This window comes from Protopterus annectens, chromosome 7.part0 (genome assembly GCF_019279795.1).
Source record: "Protopterus annectens isolate FY-2018-M chromosome 7.part0, PAN1.0, whole genome shotgun sequence".
Classification (NCBI taxonomy): Eukaryota; Metazoa; Chordata; order Ceratodontiformes; family Protopteridae; genus Protopterus; species Protopterus annectens.
In genome coordinates, this window is record NC_056739.1 from 467,794,939 (window position 1) to 467,819,315 (window position 24,377).

Below are 24,377 nucleotides of genomic sequence, written 5' to 3' on the forward strand. Positions count from 1 at the left end.
CCCATTTGGGAAAAACAAAACACCCATGAATTACCACATAGATGGCAGCCCCCTTAATACAGAAGAGGTAATAAGAGATCTGTGGTCCCATGTAGATAGTAATCTCTCCTTTGACAATCATATTGCCAAATTAGTTAGGAAATCTTTCTATGTAACCCATCTAATTACTAAAGGGTTCGCATCTAGAAATAAAGAGGTTATAGTGCCCCTCTACTCATCACTCATCAGACCTATTATAGCGTACAATGCCCCATTTGGGATGTTCCTCACAAGACACTTCCAACAGCTGGAAAGACCACAAAAGTGCCTCACCAAGAGGATTACTGGCCTCAAACATATGTCCTATGCAGCCCGACTGGAAAAGCTCCGGCTGTACTCAGTGGCATATCGCTTGCTCATAGGTGATCTCTGCCTGACTTACAAAGCCATGTCCAACTCAGAATTGATGGACATACTCAACCTAAAGAAATACAAGTCACTGCGAGCTACTCGCTCTAGTGAGCTAAACCTCGCCACAACAATAAATAGAACATGCTGGAGGGATAGAGTCCTGTCACAGAGACTCCCCATGCTTTGGAACAAAATTCTTAACTACATTAGGCAGACCCCCTCACTACCACTCTTCAAGAGAAACCTTGACGAGTGGATGGGTAACAGAAAATACACCCCTGGGATCACTTCATTGTCTCTTCTTGACAGAGGCTCAGTTAATTAATCAATGGGGTGGCAAAAGAAGACACACTCTGGCTAGGCTTATAAATGCCCTCGGGCAGATAGCCTAGTACCTACCTATGAACATGAGCGGAAATTACTTTATGTCCCTCCCTGGACTGTGTCAAGAGATGTGATAGAGCTCTTAGAATATGTATCTGAGGCTGGTATAAGATTTTAGCTTTGAGCAACATTCTACAGTCACGAAGAATGCTTAAAAATGAACAAAAGTGTGATTTTCAGCAATTGACTTAGCTTCTGGTGTCATTTATAGGGGATATAATACATATAAACCTAGGAAGAGATGGGAGACTAGAATGGTCTGCACCTCTCCCCTAGGGCTTTTATATATTTGGTAAATTGTCAATTCCCATAATTGCCCAGGTCTGTTGAAGCCCCACTGTAGGGCAAGTGAATGACTGTTGTCCTTCATTTGTCCAGTATGAAGCCTTTTTGAATAGCTTCTGTAGGAGTTCTAACAAGCCATTCTTCAGGTTGACCAGTAGACAGCCTGGAATGTTGTTTGGCCTTGTAGATGTAATGCTCTGGGTCTTAGTACCTTGAGAATGTATTCTTGGGTAGTTTGAGGGATCTGTTCATGTGAGCTTAATCTGCTTTTTGCAAAATAGAAAATGGAGGAATGAGTATATGTCAGTGTACCACTTAATTTGGAAGAGTCTTCTCCATTAACCAAAGTAACTCTTAATCTGTTCAAATGTAATTTAGAAAAATGAATGGCTAACTGCCAACTCACCCACAGTTCAGTACACTGTTCTCCATAGATGGGGAAAACATGTACATGTCCCAGCATAAGACTGGCCACCCTGTCTCAAGGTTATTCATATGTAAAGTAAAAGAGCTAAAAACTACCATGAGAATGTCAAGTTAGGTTTAGATATTGCAGAAGTAGCCTAGTAAGTAACTATAAGCCTAAATAATTCTGACTATCATTTATATTGCATTATACATGTCTAAACCTCTGTAACCAGTTTTTGAGCATTTTAAACTTTTCTGTTTATGCTTATATTTCCTGGCTATATTCTTAATGTAAAGGTTGCTTCAGAGGCATAGTTACTTCATACTTACTGGATAAACATTTAAACGTTACTGCATCATTCCTAGAAACCTCTATTATGTCCACCTGTTAGTAAGCTGGGATTGATACTTAACACACATGCTCAGATTTCTTAAGTGTCTATCTGGGTTAAGAATATAACCCATGGCGGGCTGACAACTCGACACTGTAAAACTTCACTGCCAATCATGAGCGGACATGTGATCCGCTGTGTCAACCCCTAACTGGGAAAAGCCGAAAGAAGAAGAAGATTTAAGACTTTAACTCTTATTTTACTTTTGCTATTTAGTTTGATATGCTGTCTTATTCTGTTCAGCAGCTGTCAGTTTCTTGTCATGCTGTTTTGCCCAATCCCGTTTGACACCTTCCAAGCTTTCCATTACTTGGACAACAGTCCTTAGAATACCTCTTCTACTGCAGAAACATAAAAGAGAAGTTAAGTCTCTCTGCATTCCTAATTGCATATTAAGTGTTTTCAGATGTCCTTCATGGATGCATCTGCAGTCATAACAAGTGGGTTGTCCTGTCGTCAGGCAGCCCTGCAGTCGGCCGGATTCCAAAGTCCGGGTCCGGCTTCGGCTGATGTCGCACTCCACCCGACGTCATCTCTGTTGGTCTTCGGGTATAAAAGCATCAGCCGACGCCATTTTCCTCAGTCTTTCTTGCCGCGTGGCGCCCGAAGCAGAAGCTGTTCGCAAGTGCCGGTCGGTCGGATCCAGAGATTACTTCTACCGAATACTACTTCGAAGACTTCTAAAGCTAAGTACCCCGTTGGGGACTCTTTCTTGCCTCAGCCGATGTCAGAAAAAGTTAACAATTGTTTAACCTGTGGGAAACAAATACCTCATAAAGATTTCCACTCTTACTGTCTGCCTTGTTTAGGCCCAGCCCACGACGTAGCAGCCTGTTCGGCCTGTGCCTCCTTCAACCGACGAACGCTTAGGCGTCGGTCGGAGTTTGCAGAACAGTTTTTCGGTACTGATTTTGCGTACATTATGCCGTCGGATCCTCCGACTACCCAATCTTCCAAAAAACGCAAAGATAAAGACCGACACTTTCGCGGTCCGCGGTTTCGGCCGAAACCACGGTAAAGCAAACATGAGTGTCTCGGTTTCGGCGAAACCGAGAAAACTGATCAAAGTACAGCTGAACCTATTCTTACAACTGAGGCCCCTGCTACAACTCTTGAATCGACCTCAGAAATTTTACCCACTACGGTGGTTGACTTATCAGACACCATCCCCTTGGATGTCTCTACCCCAGCACGTGGTGCTGCTAGGCCTCCAGCAGCCATGTCCATTAAGGCCTTCGCCAGGGCTAAAGCAGCCAAGACTACTAAATCAGTGCCTGTTAAACCCCCACATCCAGGCCCTCTTCTAGTTCTCAAATGCTTTCTTTGGCAGAAGATTTAATTTCTTTAATTAGAGGATCTCAATCTCACCCAGACAGGGCCTCTCAGCCCCAGAGAAGAGACCTAGGGCAGAGCCCCTGAGCCAGTGTCTTCTGATGATTCTGCTGATGAATCAGACATTACTGACCAGCCAGAGGCTCCCTTCTCCAATTTTGAAGATTCTGTTGCTGAAGAATCCATTCCAGCTGCTTCCCACCAGAAGAATTCTCCTTTGGGGAAACCTTGCATGCCATGCGAGAACAGTTCCAATGGCAGCAACAGGATTTTTCAGACTCCAGAAAAGACTTAGGACCTTTCTGCACCTCCCACAGCACAGGCCATTAGCTATACCTCCTGTTCTCTCTGTGGTGGATGATGCTTTCAATGATGTTTGCTCCGCTCCAGATTCTTTACCCCAGCCCCTGCCAAACCAGACAGATTTTACAGGGTGCCAGATACTCATCACCACCTTTACAAGGCCCCACTTGCAGACCCAGAAACTATATCCCAGGGTCCCAAGGCAGTAGCAGCGACCACAGCTAAAACCCTATTCCTTCTGAAAGGGAAGCAAGGTCATTAGACAGATGGGGTAAAAGGTCTACACTTCAGCTACTCTCTCAGCTAGAGCTTTAAACTGTCAGTTTCACATGATACAATACCAAGAGTTTATGCTTGATCAGTTAACTAAAAACTAACCACTGATGAATCTCTTGATAAGAAATATGTATTAGAGATGGTAAATAACATACAACAGGTTAGCAACCATTCCTTAAAATGTGGCTATGATGCACTGGAGGCTTCATTTAGATCAGCCATGACAGGCACAGTGATAAGAAGGCATGCATGGCTAAAGGAACAAGCTTTACCGGATCATGTTAAAGCTAAGTTGCTAGATGCTCCTATGGACAAGACAAGTTTGTTTGGTACACCTGCCCAGCAGGTTATGAAGAAAATGGAAGAAAAGGCAAAATCTGTTCAAACTGTTAAAGATTTCTTGCAGGTTCAACCCCCAAGGTTTAGCAGGAACTGGCCTGCCAAAAATTGGTCCTTTCCTGACTCCACAAAATTTCAAAGGGGCAGGAATAGACGTTCCAGAGGCAGAAACCAATCCAGAAGAGGTGCCTACAGAGGACGACAGTGGTAAGGTAACAACAGAGGCACAGACGCAGCCACTGCCACTACATCAGCACAACCACAGTGACTTAATCCTAACTCCGCCTACCAGGGAACAAATAGCAGCTCCTCTAGGCGGAAAGTTAACTTTATTTTCAAAGAACTGGCACTACATAACAAAAGACAAGTGGATTTTACAAACCATAGATCAAGGTTACCGGTTTCACTTCCACACTTTACCAGTCAAAAGAGGAATGCCAAATCTACCTCCAAATCAAAAAAACAGAGGCTCTACGCCAGATAATGGAGTTAGCAAACATGAGAGCTGTGGAAAGAGTGCCAACAGCAGAACAAGGAAAGGGGTTCTATTCCAGACTATTCCTAGTTCCAAGAAAGGAAAAAAGTTGGAGACCAATTCTCGACCTGTCCACCTTAAATACATACATCATTGTCCCAAAATTCAAAATGCTGACCCTACAGCAACTTCTTCCCATGCTGGGCAAGGAGTCTTGGCTGGTAACTCTAGATCTCAAGGAGGCATACCTGCACGTCCCCATTCGACCAATCTGCAGAAGATACCTCAGATTTCTTGCAGGATCAGAGCACTATCAATTCTCAGCATTGCCCTTTGGCTTATCTACTGCCCAGAGTATTCACAAAATGCCTGGCATCAGTAATCGCCCATTGCAGACTACAGGGAATTCAGATTTACCCATACCTGGACGACTGCCTACTACAAGGGACAACAAAAGCAAGCTGACAACAGATTTACAAAGGGTCATTTACTTGCTACAAGGACTGGGATACACAGTCAATTTACAAAAGTCAAGGCTGATACCATCCCAAACAAGGACATTCTTGGGCGGAATTGGACACAGTACAACAAATGGCATTCCTGACTACAGAAAAACAAAAGAACTTCCTCTTTACTTCTTGGCACTAACAAAACTGAACGAGTTAACAGCAAGAAAATTTCTGCAGGCCTTGGGCTTCATGGCATCATGCATAATCTTGGTCCCATTTGCCAGACTACATATGAGGAAACTACAGTGGTACCTAAAGAATTTATGGTCCCAACACAGACACAGTCTAGAAACAGAAATCCCACTAATTCCATGCTTAAAACAGGAGTTCCTATGGTGGGCTCAGGCATGCCAGTCAAACCCAGGCCTACCCTTTCGCAGATGTCAACCAAGCCAGACCATCACAACAGGCGCTTCAGACCTAGGATGGGGGCCCACATGCTGGACAAATGCGTGCAAGGATTGTGGACACAGGATCAACTTCACCTGCACATCAATCTAAAAGAAATGCTGGCAGTAAAACTGGCAATCCAAAAGTTCAAACCATTCCTCAAAGAGGGCCAGTTGATGATAAGGACAGACAACACCACAGTCATGTGGTACATCAACAAACAAGGAGGCACTCATTCATACCCCTATGCAGAATGACCTTGGAGCTGTGGACCCTGGCACTCAGCTACAACATTCAGTTACAGGCAATGTTTGTACCGGGGAAAGACAATACTCTAGCAGACATATTAAGCAGAACCACTCGGATGCCCACGAATGGAAGCTGCACCCGGACATCTTCAAGACCATCTCAAAGAAATGGGGAATGCCACAGATAGACCTATTCGCATCACCTCTCAATCACCAGCTCAAAAATTCTGCACAAGGACATTCCACCCACTAGCATGGAAAGTGGACTCACTCTCCTTCAACTGGAAAGGCCTAACAGCATATGCATTCCCACCTCTTCCTTTGATACACAAGGTACTACTAAAAATCAAGGAAGAACGTCCAAGGATAATCCTGATAGCCCCAAACTGGCCAAGACAACACTGGTACCCACTACTGAAGAGCATGTCTCGAACAATATGTGGCCAATACCCTGATGCCTTTGATGTTAACTCAGAACAACTACAGCATCATACATCCAAACCTAAAACGCTGCAACTGACTGCATGGAACATCACATAGCAGCAGCTAATCCAGAACTTTCCCAAAGAGTTAAAGACATTATTCTTGAAGCACGCAGACCTTCAACAAGAAGGAACTATGCTGGAAAATGGAAAAGGTTTGTCATTTGGAGTACGAAAGAGGAAAAGATGTGTCAAACATAGATATGCCTAACATTCTGGAGTATCTGGCGAACTTCTTCATTCAGGCCTGTCCTACTCCTCCATCAAGATACATGCATCAGCTATTTCAGCAGAATACAGCTTTGATCCACCTGTTTTTCGCACCCTTTGCTCAGGCAGTTCCTCAGAGGAATCAAGAATGTAAAACCTCCAAGGAAACCACCATTACCAGCCTGGGATTTAAACTTTGTGCTAGAAAAGTTGACACTATCACCCTTTGAACCAGCAGCAACAGCAGACCTACAACACCTGTCATGGAAAACTGCCTTCCTACTGGCAATTACTTCAGCAAGGAGGGTTTCAGAACTACAGGCCTTAATGGCAGTGCAACCCTTCCTAATCTTCCACCAAGATAGAGTGTCCATGAGAACTAATCCTACATTTATGCCCAAGGTGGTATCCAGAGTATCTTTAAACCAGGCAATCCACCTACCTACCTTCTTTCCCAACCCACAAAACAGAGGGAAAGAATACTGCATACCTTGGATGTACATAGACAGCTACGCTACTACTTGGACAGAACAAAAATAGCAGAAAGACTGACCAACTTTTGTAGCCTATGCAACAGGAAGGGAAGGAAAAGCTATTTCAAACAGACAATCTCCAAATGGATAGGAAATTGCATACGATACTGTTACTCCTTCCATGGAAAACCAATTCCACAGAACATAAGACCTCATTCTACAAGGGCAACAGCCACTACCACAGCCTTCTTACGAGGAGTGGCAACCAAAGACATTATTGAGGCGGCTACTTGGACCTCCGTGCATACATTTGCCAAGCATTATAATTTGCCTCTATATTCCAGATCCCGAGCAGGGTTTGCCACTGCTGTACTGCAAGGGATCCTAAACACACCATAATCTACTTTTATCCTCCTCCCTAGTTGGCTATGGTATTCTACCCACTTGTTATGACTGCAGATGCATCCATGAAGGACATAGTACAGTTTTGTACCTACCATAAATGTAGATGTCCGAACTGGATAGCATCTGCAGTCAGGATTACCCTCCCTCCTTCCCCTCTGTGGTACTCCTAGGGTGTTTACCCTCCTAATAGCTAGCTGTTGGTTGGAGTCTTTTATGGTGTATTTGTTTGTATATATGTACATATATGCTTATTGTTGTGTTTACCTCTATCTATTTGGAAACATTGGCATCTATCCAAATTTTAGCCTGCAAGAGGGCTACTGGCATCTGGGGCAAGAAACACTGAGGAAAATGGCGTCGGCTGATGCTTTTATACCCGAAGACCAACAGAGATGACGTTGGGTGGAGTGCGACATCAGCCGAAGCCGGACCCGGACTTTGGAATCCGGCCGACTGCAGGGCTGCCTGACGACAGGACAACCCACTTGTTATGACTGCAGATGCTATCCAGTTCGGACATCTACATTTATGGTAGGTACAAAACTGTACTTTTGGAGCCCTTGTTTATCTACCTTTATCTGCAAGATCCCACTGATTTTCTTTGTCTACAGTAACAATCCTGTTCACCATCAGTGTCTGCACTCTGATCATAGCTCTCAACCTCTTATAACAAAACTGGGCAATGCCAAAAATAATGGAGGGACAAAGCCGCAAAACAGGAACAAAATGTAAATATTGCTCTTATAAACATAGGTAGTTGATCGAATAAAATGCCTTGTGTTACCATGCATTTTCTGAAGGATATGAAATTTGAAACTCAAATGCCTGTCATTATTTAGTGAATTCAGTCCTCTGATTTGCAACAAAAATCCAGAAAACCGCAAATTTATGAGAAACAGGCAAAAAAATCTAAGACAAAAATCTGGACAGTCTGTGAGAAACAGGCAAAAAATCTAAGACACAAATCTGGACATTCTGTGAAATCTGGACAGTTGAGAGGTATGGCTTTGATTACATCTTGCATCTTCATGGTAACTCCGGTCTCAATATGTTTCATTTCATGTACTCTACTAGTTTTGCCATTACTTGTAGTACCAGTGATTTACCACTGTACAATCAAGCTTGCTTTGTGTGACATTTTCCTGGCAAGCTTCATAAGCCTGTAAAAACAAATCAATAATGCACCAGGAGGCAAGGCATTTTTTCTACACAATATCTGTGTGTGACTGATGCTGAATGTGTAGTGTTTTTTACACTGAGTTCTTATAAATTTCCTACCTTTGTCTCTGTGCGTGCACGCATGTCATAGTCGGATCCAGCACAAAGCGACTTAGGCGGTCACCTAGGGCCCCGTGGTTACGGGGCCCCACTCTGGCCAGGAGGCTTGAACATAAAATAATTACTTCATAACATGTGGTGGCAGTGTCTTCTCCTTTAAGGGGGGACCATGTAGGTGCTCGCATGTCAATGCAGATGTAAACCCATTCCACACTCACATGCAGAATTTAACCAAACTGTTCCATTTATAGAGAAAGTAAATGCGTGTATAATTTATACTAGCAGTTCCGATGTTTCCGTATGAGAAAGTATGTGTATGTAATTTAAACTAAACCATTCTGTTTGTATGAGAGTATGCATACTGCTGTATGAGAAGTGTGTTCATGTGTGTGTGTTGCTGTGTGAGAGAGTAGGTGTGAGTGTGGTGCTGCTCTGTGAAAAAGAAGGTAGGTGTGTATGTGAGAGCAGAGAGAAGGCAGGTGTGTGTGTGTGTATGTGTGAGCAGGGGAAAGGTGTGTGTGTGTGTGTGTGTGTGTGTGGGGGGGGGGGGGGGTGTTTTAACATCTGAACTGTCCAGATAATTTTGGTCTGTTTCTCATAAAATTTGTGGTTTTCTGGCAAATTTAGAGAACTGAAGTCATTAAATTAAGGACATATACAAGTTTCAGATGTCACAACTTCAGAAAAGTTAAAAGAGAGTAATATTTAAAATGTATCCCTATTTTTGGGTCATTGTATCCCCATTATTTTAGGCTTTGTGCAGATTCCTTGCAGTAAAAGGTTGAGAGGTATGCATACCTCTCAACTGTCCAGTTTTTGCAGAATGTCCAAATTTTTGACTCATAATTGTGGCCTATTCTTCATAAAATGTGTGATTTTCTGGCAAGTCACTTAGGATTGAAATAACTAAATGTCATACATTTGAGTTTGACTTCTTTTCTTTCAGAAAATGCATGCTAAGATAAATGCTGTTCTAGTAAATTTTTGCTAAGATAAATGCTGTTCTAGTAAATTTTTAAGTCTATAACAACAATATTTATAATCTGTCTCTATTTTGGGGCCTTTATCCCCCCATTATTTTAGTCTCTGTCCAGATTTCTTGTGCTAAGAGGTTGAGTGATATGGAGGTAATGTATGTTGTGCTCTAGTTGGGGGAGGGGGCAGTTTAGTCTATTAACTTGATCAAGGCTTAACCTGTAACTTGGTTACAGGCGGCAGAGCCTGAATCCTCTACACCATTTACCAGACTGCTGAAGGAATTGTGAGCTTCAGTGGAGACAAGAGCTTGAATCATATATACCAACTACCAGACTGCTGACTGAATTGAGTTTGAGTTTCAGGACATTTTCAGGGAATTGTGAGTTTCAGTGCAATTTCAAGGCATTGAGTTTAAGTGCATTTTCATGGAATTGAGTTTCAAGTGAAGAATTTACTGTTTCTCATGCTAAGTGGCGCAGTGCTGCAGCAGTAGAGTTGTCACCTCACAGCAAGAGGTTCTCCAGTTCGATTCTTGGCTAGAGTGCCTTCTATGTGGAGTCTGCATGTCCTCTCTGTGTTCATTGGTTCATAGGTTCATACTAGGCTATCTGCCCTAGGACATTTATAAGCCTAGCCAGAATGTGTTTGGCTTTCGCCACCCATTTTAAATTTATTTTGCTATGCCCTTTTTCGAGGTTAGTATACTGTGCCTCTGTCTAACAGTGACACAGAAGTGATACCCGGGGTAAACCTACGATCTCCCATCCACTCATCAAGATTCCTCTTGAAGAGAGTCAATGAGGGACTCTGCCTAACCTGGACTGGGATTTTATTCCAGAGTGAAGGGAGCCTCTGGGTTATGAATCTGTCCCTCCAGCATGTCCTATTTATTTCAGTGCTGAGGTTCAAGTCTCTCAAGCACGTAGCTCGATGGGATATGGATTTTCTGAGTTGCAGCATGTCCATTAATTCCGGGTTGGACATGGCTTTATACGTCAGGCACAGATCGCCTCTGAACAGGCGGTATGCCACTGAGTAGAGGTGAAGTTTCTTTAACCTGGCAGCATATGGCATCTGTTTGAGCCCTTTGATCCTCTTGGTGAGGTACTTTTGGGGTCTTTCCAGTTGCTGCAGGTGTCTGGTAAGGTACATCCCAAGAGGGGCATTGTACTCAATTATGGGCCACATGAGGGCTGAGTAAAGAGGCACGATAACCTCCCCTGATCGAGATGTGAATCCCTTCATGATTAGGTGGGCTATATAAAATGTTTTTTCTAACCACTTTGGCCACGTGGTTGTCAAATGAGAGATTGCTATCAACTTGGGTCCCCAGGTCCCTAATTACTTCTTCTGTACTTAATGGATTACCACCTGTGTGGTAATTTGTGGGCACTTTGTTTTTGCCAAAGGGGATGACTATACACTTTTTGTCATTTAGCTTGAGGCCATGGCTCTGGCACCAGTTGTCTGTTTCTATGAGGCCCTTTTGGAGGATGCTTGTGTCGGCTGGAGAGTCGATTATGGTGCCCAGTTTGCAGTCATCTGCGAACTTGGTCAGCCACAGTGTTTCTGTGTTGGTCTGTACCTCTGAGAAATATATGCCGAACAAGAGAGGTCCCAGGACTGAGCCTTGTGGGACACCACTCGTAACTGGTTTGGAGTCTGACATGGCTCCAGCAATTCTAACCATGTGGGCTCTGTCCTTGAGCCAGTTTGCAATCCATCTAGTGACATAGGGGTTTATATTTAAGCTGGTGAGCTTATCTATAATGCCCGAGTGGGGTATTGTATCAAAGGCTTTTGCGAGGTCCAGGTAGGCTGTGTGGACCACCTTCCCCTCATCAATGGCCTTGGTGACTGTTTCAAAGAAATCAACCAGGTTTAAGAGGCAGGATCTGCCCTTAACAAAGCCGAACTGGGTAGGATCCAGTGTCTGTAGGTCCCCAATATCTTTATTTATGAGGTCCATGATGATCCTTTCCATAGCTTTGCAGACCAAGGTAGTCAGGCTTATGGGGCGATAGTTTCCAGGATCCGTTGAGGCACCACCTTTATGGAGAGGGACCACTGTTGCTGTACACCACTCTTTGGGCACATATCCTGTAGTAAGGCTGAGATTGAACAGTAGTTTTATGTTTGGGTTTAGCTCTTCTTGGAGTTCATGTAGGACGCAGCCCGGGACACCGTCTGGTCCCATTGATGCTGTGTTTTTGGCTTTGGAGAGGGCGGCTCTTACCTGAGCATCTGAGATGTCAGGGGGGCAGCACTCTGCTGAGATAGATATTTACCCTTTTGGTGGGGGGGGGGGGAGTTTGCACTGAACCTGTCATCTAGGATGTTGGCAATGTCTGTGGGTTCGGTGTATTTTTTGTCATTTTGGACTAATTCTGAGCATATCTGGGAATTACCACCCAGGTTCCCAACATAACTAAAGAAAGCCTTGTGATTATCCTAGTGTCCTGTGCAATTTTTCTCTCGAAGCTGGCCTTGGACAATTTTATGAGTGCCCATCAGTGATGCCTTACCTTTTTGGGATTTTGCTCTATCATTTAGTAGCTTCCTTCTTCTATTGTATAGTTTGTTTATGGCTGGGGTCCACCAGACAGAATGTCTGCCTTTGGAGGATTGGGTCTTGGTTTTATTTGGGATCGCATGATCCATGCATTCCTGAAGGTGTTCATAGAATGCGTTTATAAAGGATTCTGCAGTCTGGGCCGTATTTTCCACAGGCTCGGGGGCTTTGAAGGATTCCACCTTGGTTTTGAGGAGTGTGAAATTTGCTTTAGAGAAGTTTTTCACTGTGGTTTTCTGGGCAGGGGGTGGGGTCGGATGTGAATATCCAGTGAGATTAGTTTATGGTCTGATCTTACCAGTGAGGGATACACTTCTGGTCTGGAGCATAGAGTCCCCATGTTGGTGATGATCAGGTCCAGTATGTTTTCCCCTCTTGTGGGAGTGGTAACAAGTTGTTCCATAGCATTTGAGTTTATAAATTCTAGGAACCTTTGGGCTAGGGTGTTGGAGCTAGAGTAATGCTCCCAGTCTATGTTTGGGTAGTTGAAGTCGCCCAATATAATGGTGTTTGGAGAGACCTTCATATTTTCCAGTGTTCTCAGGAAGGCCGAGTGGGGTTCCTGGGTTTGGGAGGGTGGTCTGTAGCAGACTATAAACTGGAAGGCAGTTTTACCCACTGTTAGTTGCACATGAATAGTCTCTGATGCTTCGTGCTTTGCTACCAACCTGGAGGTGTGGGTATCTTTGATGAATATCGATACTCCCCCCTCCTTTTGTGGTTCGGTCCAAGTTTTGGGGCCGAAAAGCATGGTATGAGGTATAACCTGGTAGTGCTGGGGTGCTCTCGGGAGCCCTGAACCAGGTTTCTGTTACTGCACAGATATCGATGTTCTCCATGCTAAGGAGAGTTTCTAGTGCGTGCATCTTGAGGTTTAGACTTCTGGCGTTGAGTAGCATTACTCTTAGTTTCTTATCCCTTGTGATACCTATGGAGGTGGGTTTGTCTTTTGAGCCTTGTCTAAAAAAGGCACTATGGGGGTAGCAAGAGCCTTTGCCAATATCCGAAAGCCCAGGGGTGACAGGTGCAAGCCGTCCCTAGCGAAGCATCATGGCTTGTCGAGCATATCATCCCAAGCTGACAGGCATTGGATCCCCTTTGAATGACACCAGTACTTAAGCCAATTGTTGAAATTGATCATCTTGTCTCCATATTGTGGCATCATTCTTGGTGAGGGTGCTCCGGTTTCCTCCTACATTTCAAAGACATGCATCTGGAACATTTCTCCCTGGGCCTCTATTGAAAATTGGCTTTGTTCCAAGTCATACTTTATTGGTAAACAAATATTAAATAAATAAATAAAGTTGTCAGTTTTCAATGTGCAACTAAAGGTTTTGTTTAGTAAATGGCAGTCATTGTTTGTGCTGTAGAATTTGAAAGCAATGTTAGTAACATAATTGTCTTTGGTGCAGAAGACTGTGGATTCTACCCCCACACCATGTATATTTTGTGCTGATATTGCAGTGCACTTTGATTGTGGATTATTTGGTGCATTTTAAGGGGGAATAAGGGATGTACATCGTGTTACCCTGCTGCAGTCATCACACTTGGGTTATCCTGCCGTCAGGCGGTCCCGCAGTCGGCCTGAGTTCCAAAGTCTTGGTCCGGCATCGGTTGCTGTCGCTTCTTCCCTGACGTCAGTGCGCCAGGGGTATATAAGAGGCATCCGATGCCGTTTTCTTCAGTCTTTCTTGCCGCACGGTGCCCGAAGCAGAAGCAGTTCGCAAGTGCCGGTCGGCCGACACCTGAGATTTTCGAATCAAATTTCAGTTTGAAGTCTTCAATAAAGCTAAGTACCCCGTTGGGGAACCTTTTCTTGCCTCAGTCCGATGTCAGAAAAAGTTAACAATTGCATTTCTTGTGGGAAGCAAATACCTCATAAGGACTTCCATTCTTATTGTATTCCATGCCTAGGCCCAGACCACGACGTCACAGGTTGTCGGTTTTGTGCTAGGTTTAATAAACGAACTATCAAACGCCGTTTTGATTTCGCACGACATTACTTTGATGGGAAATTTAATTATATCATGCTGTCAGAGCAGCCGATGACTGGCATGCATAAAAAACGCAAGGATAAGGACAGGTAGCCTAGGAACAAGCCAGACTCCGAGGCCTCTGCTGGGCCTGTCGCTGGTTTTCCGGTTTTCAGTGAGGTGCCTACGCAGCCCCTGACGACCGCAGAATTGGAACCCCAGGCAGCTGCGGATTCTCAAGCGGAGTGTACTAGGCCATCGCAGCCATCTTCATTAGGCCCTTCCGACACCAGAGCAGAAGGAGATCCCGGTGCACTAGAAACATCCTCAGTTGCAGAAGGTGTCTTCAGACCGACTACACTCACCATTAAATCTTATGCTAAGCTTAAAACTCCATTAAAACCAAAAAAGGCTGTACATCAGTCTACAGTTCAAGGCCCCATGCCTAAGAAACAGATTCTTAAGATGGCTGAAGATTTGATTACCGTAATCAGGGGTTCCCATCCCCCTCCAGATAAAAGACCAAGACAAGAGGAGGATTATGCTTTTTCTGACCAGGTTTCAATTTCCTCAGATTCTTCAGAGGAACAGGATTACACTTTTCCCCCCTATGAAGACTCTATTCCCTCAGCATCTCCCCCTGAAGACTACTCCTTTGGGGAAACTTTACATACCATGAGGGAACATTTCCACTGGGAAGGCCAGGATTACTCTGATTGTAAGAAAAGGCTCCGAGAGTTCCTTTTACTACCCCAGCACAGACCACTTGCTAGCCCTCCAGTTTTAGACATTGTGGATGATGTTTACTTGGAGTCTAGTCTATATCCAGACTCTCTACCTCCTGCTCCAGCCAAACCAGACAGGTACTACAGAGTACCTGACTCACACAAATTCCTTTATAAAAGCCCTGTGGCTGATCCAGAAACAATTCCCCAGAGTCCCAAAGGGGCTAAAGCTTCTATGGCTAAAAATCCTGTGCCCTCCGAAAGGGATTCCAGAACCCTAGATAGATGGGGAAAGAAGATGTACACCTCAGCTTCTCTGGCTATGAGAGCATTAAATTGTCACTTTCACATGCTGAAATATCAGCAATTCCTAATGTCTCAATTAAAACAAAAAATGAGCACACATTCTGAACCGTCTGAATTCAAGTAAATGCAGGATTTGTTGCATGCAGCTGAACAGGTGGGCAAACATACTTTACAATGTGGATTTTATTCATTGGAAGCTTCCTGTAGAGCAGCTGTTACTGGGTCTGTCATACGTAGACATGCTTGGTTAAAAGAACAAACCCTACCTGATCATGTTAAAGTAAAATTATTGGATGCACCTTTACAGTAGGATGTATTATTTGGTGTCAAAGCAGAAGAGGTTTTAAAGAAAATGGAGGATAAGGCAAAGTCTATGCAGACAGTCAAGGATTTTTTTACAGGTACAACCCCCTCGTTTCAGCAGAAATTGGCCAACAAAAAACTGGTCCTTTCCAGCTTTTGACAGATCACAGAGGGGCAAATACAGATGACCAAGAGGCAGAGGTCAGTCACAAGGCCCTTACAAACCTCGCCAATGGGGTACTGCTACCCAGAAAGGAGGAGAAGACATGCCCCAAGCTAGCAGAAGGCAAACACAATGACTCAATCCTCAAACTACCAAGCAAATCTCTCTTGGCAGCTCCCTTGGGAGGAAAATTAGCACTCTTTGCAGACAACTGGCACATCATCACAAAAGACAAATAGGTCCTAAACATTGTCTCACAAGGATACAGATTCCACTTTCATACCTTGCCAAGGATAAAAGGAATGTCACAGCTGCCACCAAATCAATGGGCAGAGGCACAAAAACAAATTACAGCTCTCATGGACATGAGAGCCATTCAACAGGTACCTACACAGGAGCAACAACAAGGATTTTACTCAAGACTCTTTCTAGTCCCAAGAAAAGACAAAGCATGGAGACCCATTCTGGATCTTTCATTTCTGAACACCTATCTAAAAGTACCAAAATTCAAGATACTAACACTACAGCAGCTTCTTCCCATGCTGGGCAAGAATGCTTGGCTAGTAACGTTGGATCTCAAGGAGGCATACCTGCGTGTCCCTATCAGACAAAATTGCAGAAGATAACCTCCGCTTCATTGCAGGTTCAACCCATTATCAATTCTCTGCACTGCCCTTTGGCTTATCTACTGCGCCCAGGGTCTTCACAAAATGCCTGGCACCAGTAATTGCATACTGCAGACAAAGAGGAATTCAAATATACCCATACCTGGACGACTGCCTTATTCAAGCAGAAAGCAAGGACATTCTTTTAAAGCATCTGGCATTTGTCAAACACCTTCTAAGTTGCCTAGGGTACACAGTAAACGAAAAGAAATCAGAACTAGTGCCCTCACAAAACATAATATTCCTGGGTGCCAGCTTGAATACAATGACCCAGATGGCTTATCTCATGCCAGACAAGCAACAACAGCTGACTCAATACTTCAAAATAATGGCAACAAAGACCCAACTCCCTGCAAGAAAAATTCTGCAGGCCTTGGGATTCATGGCATCTTGCATGCTACTAATACCATTTGAAAAACTGCATATGAGGAAATTACAATGGTACCTGAAAAGCGTATGGACTCAGCACAGCCACAGCTTGGAAACAATGATGCCACTCATTCCCTGCCTTCAACAGGAGTTTCTGTGGTGGGCTCAGGCATGTCACCTCAACAAGGGTCAGCCTTTCGCCTTACCCACAGCCAGGCAAACTGACAACGATGCATCGGACTATGCCTGGGGAGCAAACATGGCAGGACAGTGCATTCAGGGCAAATTACTACAGATCAATGGCATCTGCATATCAATCAAAAAGAAATGCTAGCAGTACAGAATGCCCTAACAGCTTTCAAGGACCTCTTACACCCAGGACAACTAATAATAAAGACGGACAATACCACAGTAATGTGGTACATAAGCAAGGGGGCACACATTCCTACCCTCTATGCAGGCAAGCAATGACCTTGTGGAAAACAGCACTGTCTTACCAGGTTCAATTACAAGCACAATTCCTGCCAGGAAAGAAAAACGCATTGGCAGACGACCTAAGCAGAAACATCATGGATCCCCACGAGTGGAAACTAGATCCACAAGTATTTGCAATGATAACTCAAAATTGGGGATGCCAAGACATAGATCTGTTTGCCAACCCCCAAAACTATCAACTTCAAAAATTTTGCACAAGGACATTCCATCCACAAGCTTGGAAAGTGGACGCCCTCTCATTCAGTTGGAAAACATTAACAGTGTATGCCTTTCCTCCACTGCCTCTTCTAGCAAAGGTACTGCTGAAAGTCAGATTAGAGAGGCCACAAATGATACTCATTGCACCAGACTGGCCACACCAGCACTGGTATCCAATTCTAAGGAACATGGCCCACGGCCCACCATGGATTTTACCACAAATTCCTCACCTGCTCACACAGCGAGACAATCAGATTCTACACAGCCAGCTCAAGACTTTAAACCTGGCTGCATGGCAAATTACCTAAACAACCAGCCAACACCTCTATCCAAAGCTGTTATGGATGTCATTCTGGAGGCCAGGAGGCCCATCACCAGGAAAACCTATTCAGACAAATGGAAACGATTTTGCGCCTGGAACCAGGCTAAAGGCCAAAATCCCCTTGATCCAAACATTCCTCAGATTCTACAATATTTAACTGAGATGTTGCACAAAGGACTTTCATTTTCATCTATTAAAATCCATGCCTCAGCAATTTCAGCTCATTACACCATGGGTCCTCCTTTATTTTCACATCCACTCCTAAGACAGTACTTCAGAGGGGCTAAGAACATAAGACCGCCCAGGAGAGCACCAACACCTACTTGCTATCTCAACTTTGTTCTGGGAAAGCTTACACTGCCGCCCTTTGAACCAGCTTTTTCATCTGATGTAAAATTTATTTCATGGAAAACTGCCCTGCTACTAGCAATAACTTCAGCTAGAAGAGTCTCAGAGCTACAGGCACTAATGGCAGTGGAGCCTATCCTCATTTTTCATCAAGACAGTCTCTCTCTATGAACTAACCCTTCCTTTATGCCAAAGGTGGTATTCAGTGTGGCCCTAAACCAAACCATTCATTTGCCCACCTTTTTCCCAAATCCCCAGAACAAAGGAGAAATACTCCTGCACTCTTTGGACATTCACAGGCAATTACGTTACTACTTAGATAAAACTAAGGCTTTCAGAAAATCTGACCAGCTCTTTGTAGCCTATGCTGCAGGATCACAAGGAAAAGCTATCTCAAAACAGACCATTTCAAAATGGATAGGCATTGCATACGTTTCTGCTGCATGCATCATGGGAAACCAGTACCTGCTAACATTAGGTCCCACTCCACCAGGGCTACAGCTACATCAGCAGCCTTTCTCAGGGGGGTGCCAACCAAGGATATTCTGGAAGCTGCAACTTGGAGTTCAGTGCTCACCTTCACCAAACACTATCACTTACCTCTATATTCTAAGACCAGAGCTGGTTTTGCCACTGCAGTTTTGCAGGGCCTACTAGCTTCTTCTAACCCTGTTTAACTCCACCACCCATCCTTAGCTTTGGGATTCAACCCAAGTGTGATGACTGCAGCAGGGTAACACAATGAACATAGTACAGTTTTGTACCTACCAGAAATGTAGATGTTCGAGTGTTCACCCTGCTGCAGTCTAGGTTACCCTCCCTCCATCCCCTCTGAACTAGCTGGACTTATCTATACCACTCTATCCTATACAACCTCTGTGGTGTATTTGCTTGTGCCTGAAGGTATTGTTTTATTTTTATATGTACTTTTTATATATATATATATACATATATATATATATATATATATATATACATATATATATATATATATATATATATATATATATTGCCTACCTATTGGGGGCACCTGACATCTGGGGCAAGAAAAACTGAAGAAAATGGCGTCGGATGCCTCTTATATACCCCTGGCGCACTGATGTCAGGGAAGAAGCGACAGCAACCGATGCCGGACCAAGACTTTGGAACTCAGGCCGACTGCGGGACCGTCTGACGGTAGGATAACCCAAGTGTGATGACTGCAGCAGGGTGAACACTCGAACATCTACAGTTATGGTAGGTACAAAACTGTACGTTCTGCAGTTCTGAGTGTGGCCTCCTTTGTATGAGATGCCTAGTAACTATAGACTTGTTCTTGGTTTGTCAGTAATTCCCTATTGTAGTATTACCAACCTTTTTTTGTTTTAATGTAGCGTAGGCAATTCTTCCAAGGGCAGCAGGTATTGAATTTGTAGATGAAACACTGAAATGTAAAGTTGTTTGCCAGTATTAATCTCTTCATTAGTTACAGATCTCTTTAATGTGAAATTATTCATTTGACTTTTACTTCTGCAGATATTGTACTTATTGACTGATACTGGTGGATTGTAATGACATAAGTTTGTGGGATTTATGGTTAAAATGTTTTGAAATGAGCAATTTTGTCATTATTGCGTCATACATTTTGTTTCATTGCTTACTGGAAAAATGTTCAAAACTGCAAATTTAAAACACACATTAACAAATGGTGCTGTATTATACAAGGAAAATAATTGATACAGTCAGGAAGGTGAATCAAAGAACACACAAGCATGGGCCTAAATGTGTGTGCAAGGAACCTATGGTTTGAAAACAGCCCAAAGGTAGACTTAATTCACCACTGACCAGATGCATTTTATTTGAATATGGGTTTTAATGCCGTTGCAATTAATGTGAGTTTCAGTGGCAGAGAAGTTTACTGGTCATGCTAAGTTTTTCATTCTGAGACTGTATTGTTTAGCAAATTGCTATCCGTGTTTGTGCTGTTTTATTTCAATATTGTAATTGTAGAAGTAAATAAGAAAAGAGTATGCACAATGATAGATTTTTAACAGTGTTTATGGTAACTGGGGAGGAATAGCCAAGTAATGGAACATTGGAATGGCTGGGGAGGGGGCTGCTGTGGGGGGTAAGGGGGTTTCTGCAGGAGGGGCTGCTCTGGGAAGCCCCAATCTATTACCCTGCCTAGGGCCTCACTTGACCATGATCTGGCTCTGGTGTGTGCGCGTATGTTTTATATATATATATATATATATATATATATATATATATATATGCATGTGCGTGCATATATGCATATATATATATATCTGTGTGTATATTTGTGTGTGTGTAGTGTGTGTGTATATATATATATATATATATATATGCGTGCGTATTTATCTACAGATCTAAAATATATTTGTGTGTGTATATATATATATATATATATATATATATATATATATATATAAAACATAAATGCACACACACACACGTGTGTGTGTATACACTAAGTTTATATACATATGAATATACATATGAATGCAAATGTTTGATTTTGAGTAAAATAAAAAGCTGAAAAAGGAACTGCCTTTTTTCCTACTGTTGCAAATCTGGATGAGATTTTAATTGGGTAAACTAGGAAGGGGTGAGGTCATAATTTTAAGGTTTGTTGGGGTTGCATCAGTAGTGGCGAAAAAGAGCAGTCTTAAACATTGGGACTTTATGTATGTTTTTGTTAATTTACACAGTAATCACAATTTATTATGTACTTCAGTCAATATCATTGCCCATTTTCCCCATTTTGTATATAGTCGTGTGTCATCAGTGAACATCACCTATAGCCGTTGGTTGGCTAGTCAGATATACATATTTGTTGCATTTATATGTAGACATTTTGGGTGTAAAAGTATTTAAATGTAATCATAAAGTATTTAAATGTAATCATTTAACTACATTTATAATTTAAAAAGACAACATTTAAACACATTTAAATTACATAGAAACTTGTGATTTTTATGGACTTCGTCAGTTCTATGGTGTCTTTGACACTACTGATCCTGCTTTATCTGTTTTTATTTGGTTGTGGTAGTAGTCCTTCAGAATACTATCTTCCTCCAGAAATGACAGAACTGGTGAATGCAATGGCACATTTTACATGTCCCAAGGGATACCATATCTTTTTTTCCCCCCTACAGAATCCTGCATGTTTAAGGCCTTGGGGCTTGCTCTGAGTAGCAGTGTCTGCTGTCATGGTTGTAACTGCTGTTGTCTTTATCCACAGCAAATTTGCACCTCGCTGTTCAGTATGTGGTAAAGCTATAATGCCAGAGCTTGGACAAGAGGAGACTGTGAGAATTGTGGCTCTTGATCGTAGTTTCCATGTCAGCTGTTACAAGTGTGAGGTAATATATTTTTAATCACATGTATAGTACTTGTGAAAAGCAAGGAACAGAATAATTATAGGCTTTCCACAAAGCAACACAAGGTAAAATTTCACCCCCCACAAATATTTTCATATTGCATCCGTGAAGAGACTTTCTGGGTATCCTCTTGCTGTAGAAGGTGCTGGGTTAGCATGGTAGCATACTGTTGTGTAGTTTGTCAGCAGTTCTTGCTGGGTCAACGCTGGTTGGTTGTGGAGTAGTGTTTTGTGTGTGCATGCCACATTGTTGTCCAGGTTGGTTCCTCTGAGTAATATCCTTCGGTTATGTAACAGTAATAAAGATTTTTCATTTCCTGTTACTCGGTTAATCCACTTTAGGGTTGCAGGTGAACTGGTGCCCCTCCCAGCACTCAATAACTTAAGCAGAGAAGCGTGCTGTAGATACAGACAGAGCAGCAGCTTTTTATAAGAAACACATTGTCTTCATTTTTTATGAGCACTTCAGGGATTACTATTTCACCTATGGGCATGTTTTTGAGATGTGGGAGAAACCAAACACTTTGCAAAACCCTATGCAGCTCCTACAAAGGAGGTACCCCAGGCATGAACCAAATTGGGGGATCAAGCACTAAGTAAGCAGTGCTAACAGCTGAGCTGCTGTGCATCCCATGCTATTCATTTTCATGCCAAAATAAATCGCAATGTTGAACTTCACTTTATGAAGCTGCATTCCTGTTTTACAGAGCAGGGCTGAACAAAAGGTTCAAGTAACCTATAGCAGTAAGTTATGTCATAGTATATTTAACACAGGGTTTAATCTGTTTTTGTGTGGATCTTTTTAATGGACTTTCTGGTCTTGATCAGTAATGTATTAGATGTGAGCAAATATAGTACTCTGCTATGTTTTATTGGTGTTGCACTATGTTAAATGTTTTATTTACTTGAAAGTATGTGGTGGTTTGATTTTTAAGTGTGGTCCCTTTCAATGGAAATGGACTGCTATCAATATAGTAAAGCATTTTCATAACTGGCATTTCACTGTGACTAATGTACATGTTTGCTGTCAGATTAATGTTTTGGTTGAGAAATGTCCAAGTATTAGATAAATTAAAATGTTTAGGTACTGTAATAGACTTGTGGGAGATCTTTGAGGGGAATCATCAGTTTCAGGGGGTGAACATTCTCTTTTTAAGCCAGAATAATCTGTGGTACATTCAAAGAAATAACATTTAATGTTGAATTCTCCAGTGCTGGCACTGAGTTTATCAGAAACTTGCTGCTACAATTATAATGAAAGGTGCTGAGAAAGACAGCTTTTAAATGTAAAATGAGCACACACACATTGAATGAAAGTGTAATACTGAATTTTGATGGAGCATTTTCAACACTTGTGCTCAAACTGATCTGTTTTTATCATTTGTAGATTTTGCTGTCAGGAATTATTGCATTTTAGTTCTCCATGTTCTGTTATGACATCACTGCTGTCTTACTTGTCTGTACTGTATAGCCTTATGCTGCTAGGTTACAACCAGTTTTGCATTTTAATTTCCTGGATATCTGACAGTTGTGTTTAGTGATGTCCATTTTGTTTTTCATTGCTTGTTGTATCCATGTAATGCAGAAATAACTAGCACCGATATAAATGGCTGCACTTTGGTGTGTAACTGGAATGAGGTAAAAAGTCTTAACACTTGATGCAATTGGCAGACAAAGTTGATGGAACTCAGGTAACGAACTATGGAACCATTTGAAAGAGTACAATTCAAGTACAAAAAAAACCAGCAAAAAAGTAGCTATTTACAAGAGTCTGCAGCAGTAGAATAATAATACAAGCCATTAGTATTTTTCTAATAAATCACGTGGTTTTTGCCAATGTTTTTTCTGATGAGTAATATTTGATGTCCTTATGTTTAAAGGTGAGAGTTCTTTCTTACTAACACTTTTAGCTAGAATAATGAAATCATTAAAAGACGAAACAGTTTTACATTTCCAATTTTTTGTAATTATTTTTCTAGCTATTGATAAAACCGACCAAAGGAGAGGCAGCTGTGATCTGGGGACAACATCTGGCACTGGAATATTGAACTAAATGAGTGAATCAGATGTATAACATTTATCAGTTCATAATGCCTGGGAAAATTTTTAGAATTCATTCCAAAATTATGTAACCAATTTGCATTATAATACCATACGAGTCCAGTCTGCTTCTGAATCACAATCACATCTCCAACATTTAACTTTCTTTGTTTTGTAAATCAATTCAATTTTGTTAGGGTTTAAAAAGGTTCTGTGAATAAATTTCCAATTTTAATCTCCAACAAAGAGAGGATGTTGTTTTGCAACTTGACTTTAAGATCAATTTATTATTATTTATCGAGAACTCAGATCCATTTATTTTTGTAGTGTAGTTCCAAAAGGATGAATTTAAATATATAAATTCTGCTCTTATAATCCTATATACTACTGATGTGTAGGATTTATTGTGAAATGGAGTGTAGTTAATATTGATCAAGAAGTCTAAGATTTTGGGTATATTTTTTCTTGATGATTCATTATTATTTTAATTTTATCAGTCGTATATACTAGGCAACTATGAATATTTATCCAGTTATCTTTAGGTAGGGACTATTTTGAGAGAAGAAATTCAGTGGCATGTAATTTATTTCCATTTAAGAATTGATGCCAAAATAAGTTAATTTCCTGGAATTCTAACATCTTGTTTTTATTAAATGTTTCTTAACGGCCCTTAGTGTTAAGTATAAGAAATAATAGGAAGAGTAAGGCTAAGTATATAATTGGTATCAGTAAATGACCGAATGGAACCATTCTTGACTGGCAAACTATAGAATGAGAGGATAACATTCTTCCTTTTATTGCATTACTTTGTGTTTTGGGAGTAAAACATTTTTTCTATTCACGCACTTCTCAGCATTGATATTGGAAAACTATTAGTACAGTTTCAACTACAGCAGGGATGTCTGTACCTACTTTTGATATCTCCTTGAATAAACTGCAGTTCACTTATACTGAGTACT

General features: G+C 42.0%; 1 protein-coding gene across 10 annotated transcripts in view; it reads left to right on the plus strand.

Moving 5' to 3' along the window:
- Positions 1–24,377, plus strand: part of LOC122806545 (lipoma-preferred partner homolog) — a 1,343,214-nt gene that overhangs the window by 1,220,889 nt on the left and 97,948 nt on the right. For 9 of the 10 annotated variants that reach the window (XM_044077065.1, XM_044077061.1, XM_044077069.1 and 6 more), the window contains one exon: positions 21,241–21,361. The exons of the other annotated variant lie outside the window; for it this stretch is intronic. In XM_044077065.1, the coding sequence (XP_043933000.1) occupies positions 21,241–21,361 (121 nt within the window). The remainder of the gene's footprint in view (positions 1–21,240; positions 21,362–24,377) is intronic. 10 annotated transcript variants of the gene reach the window in all.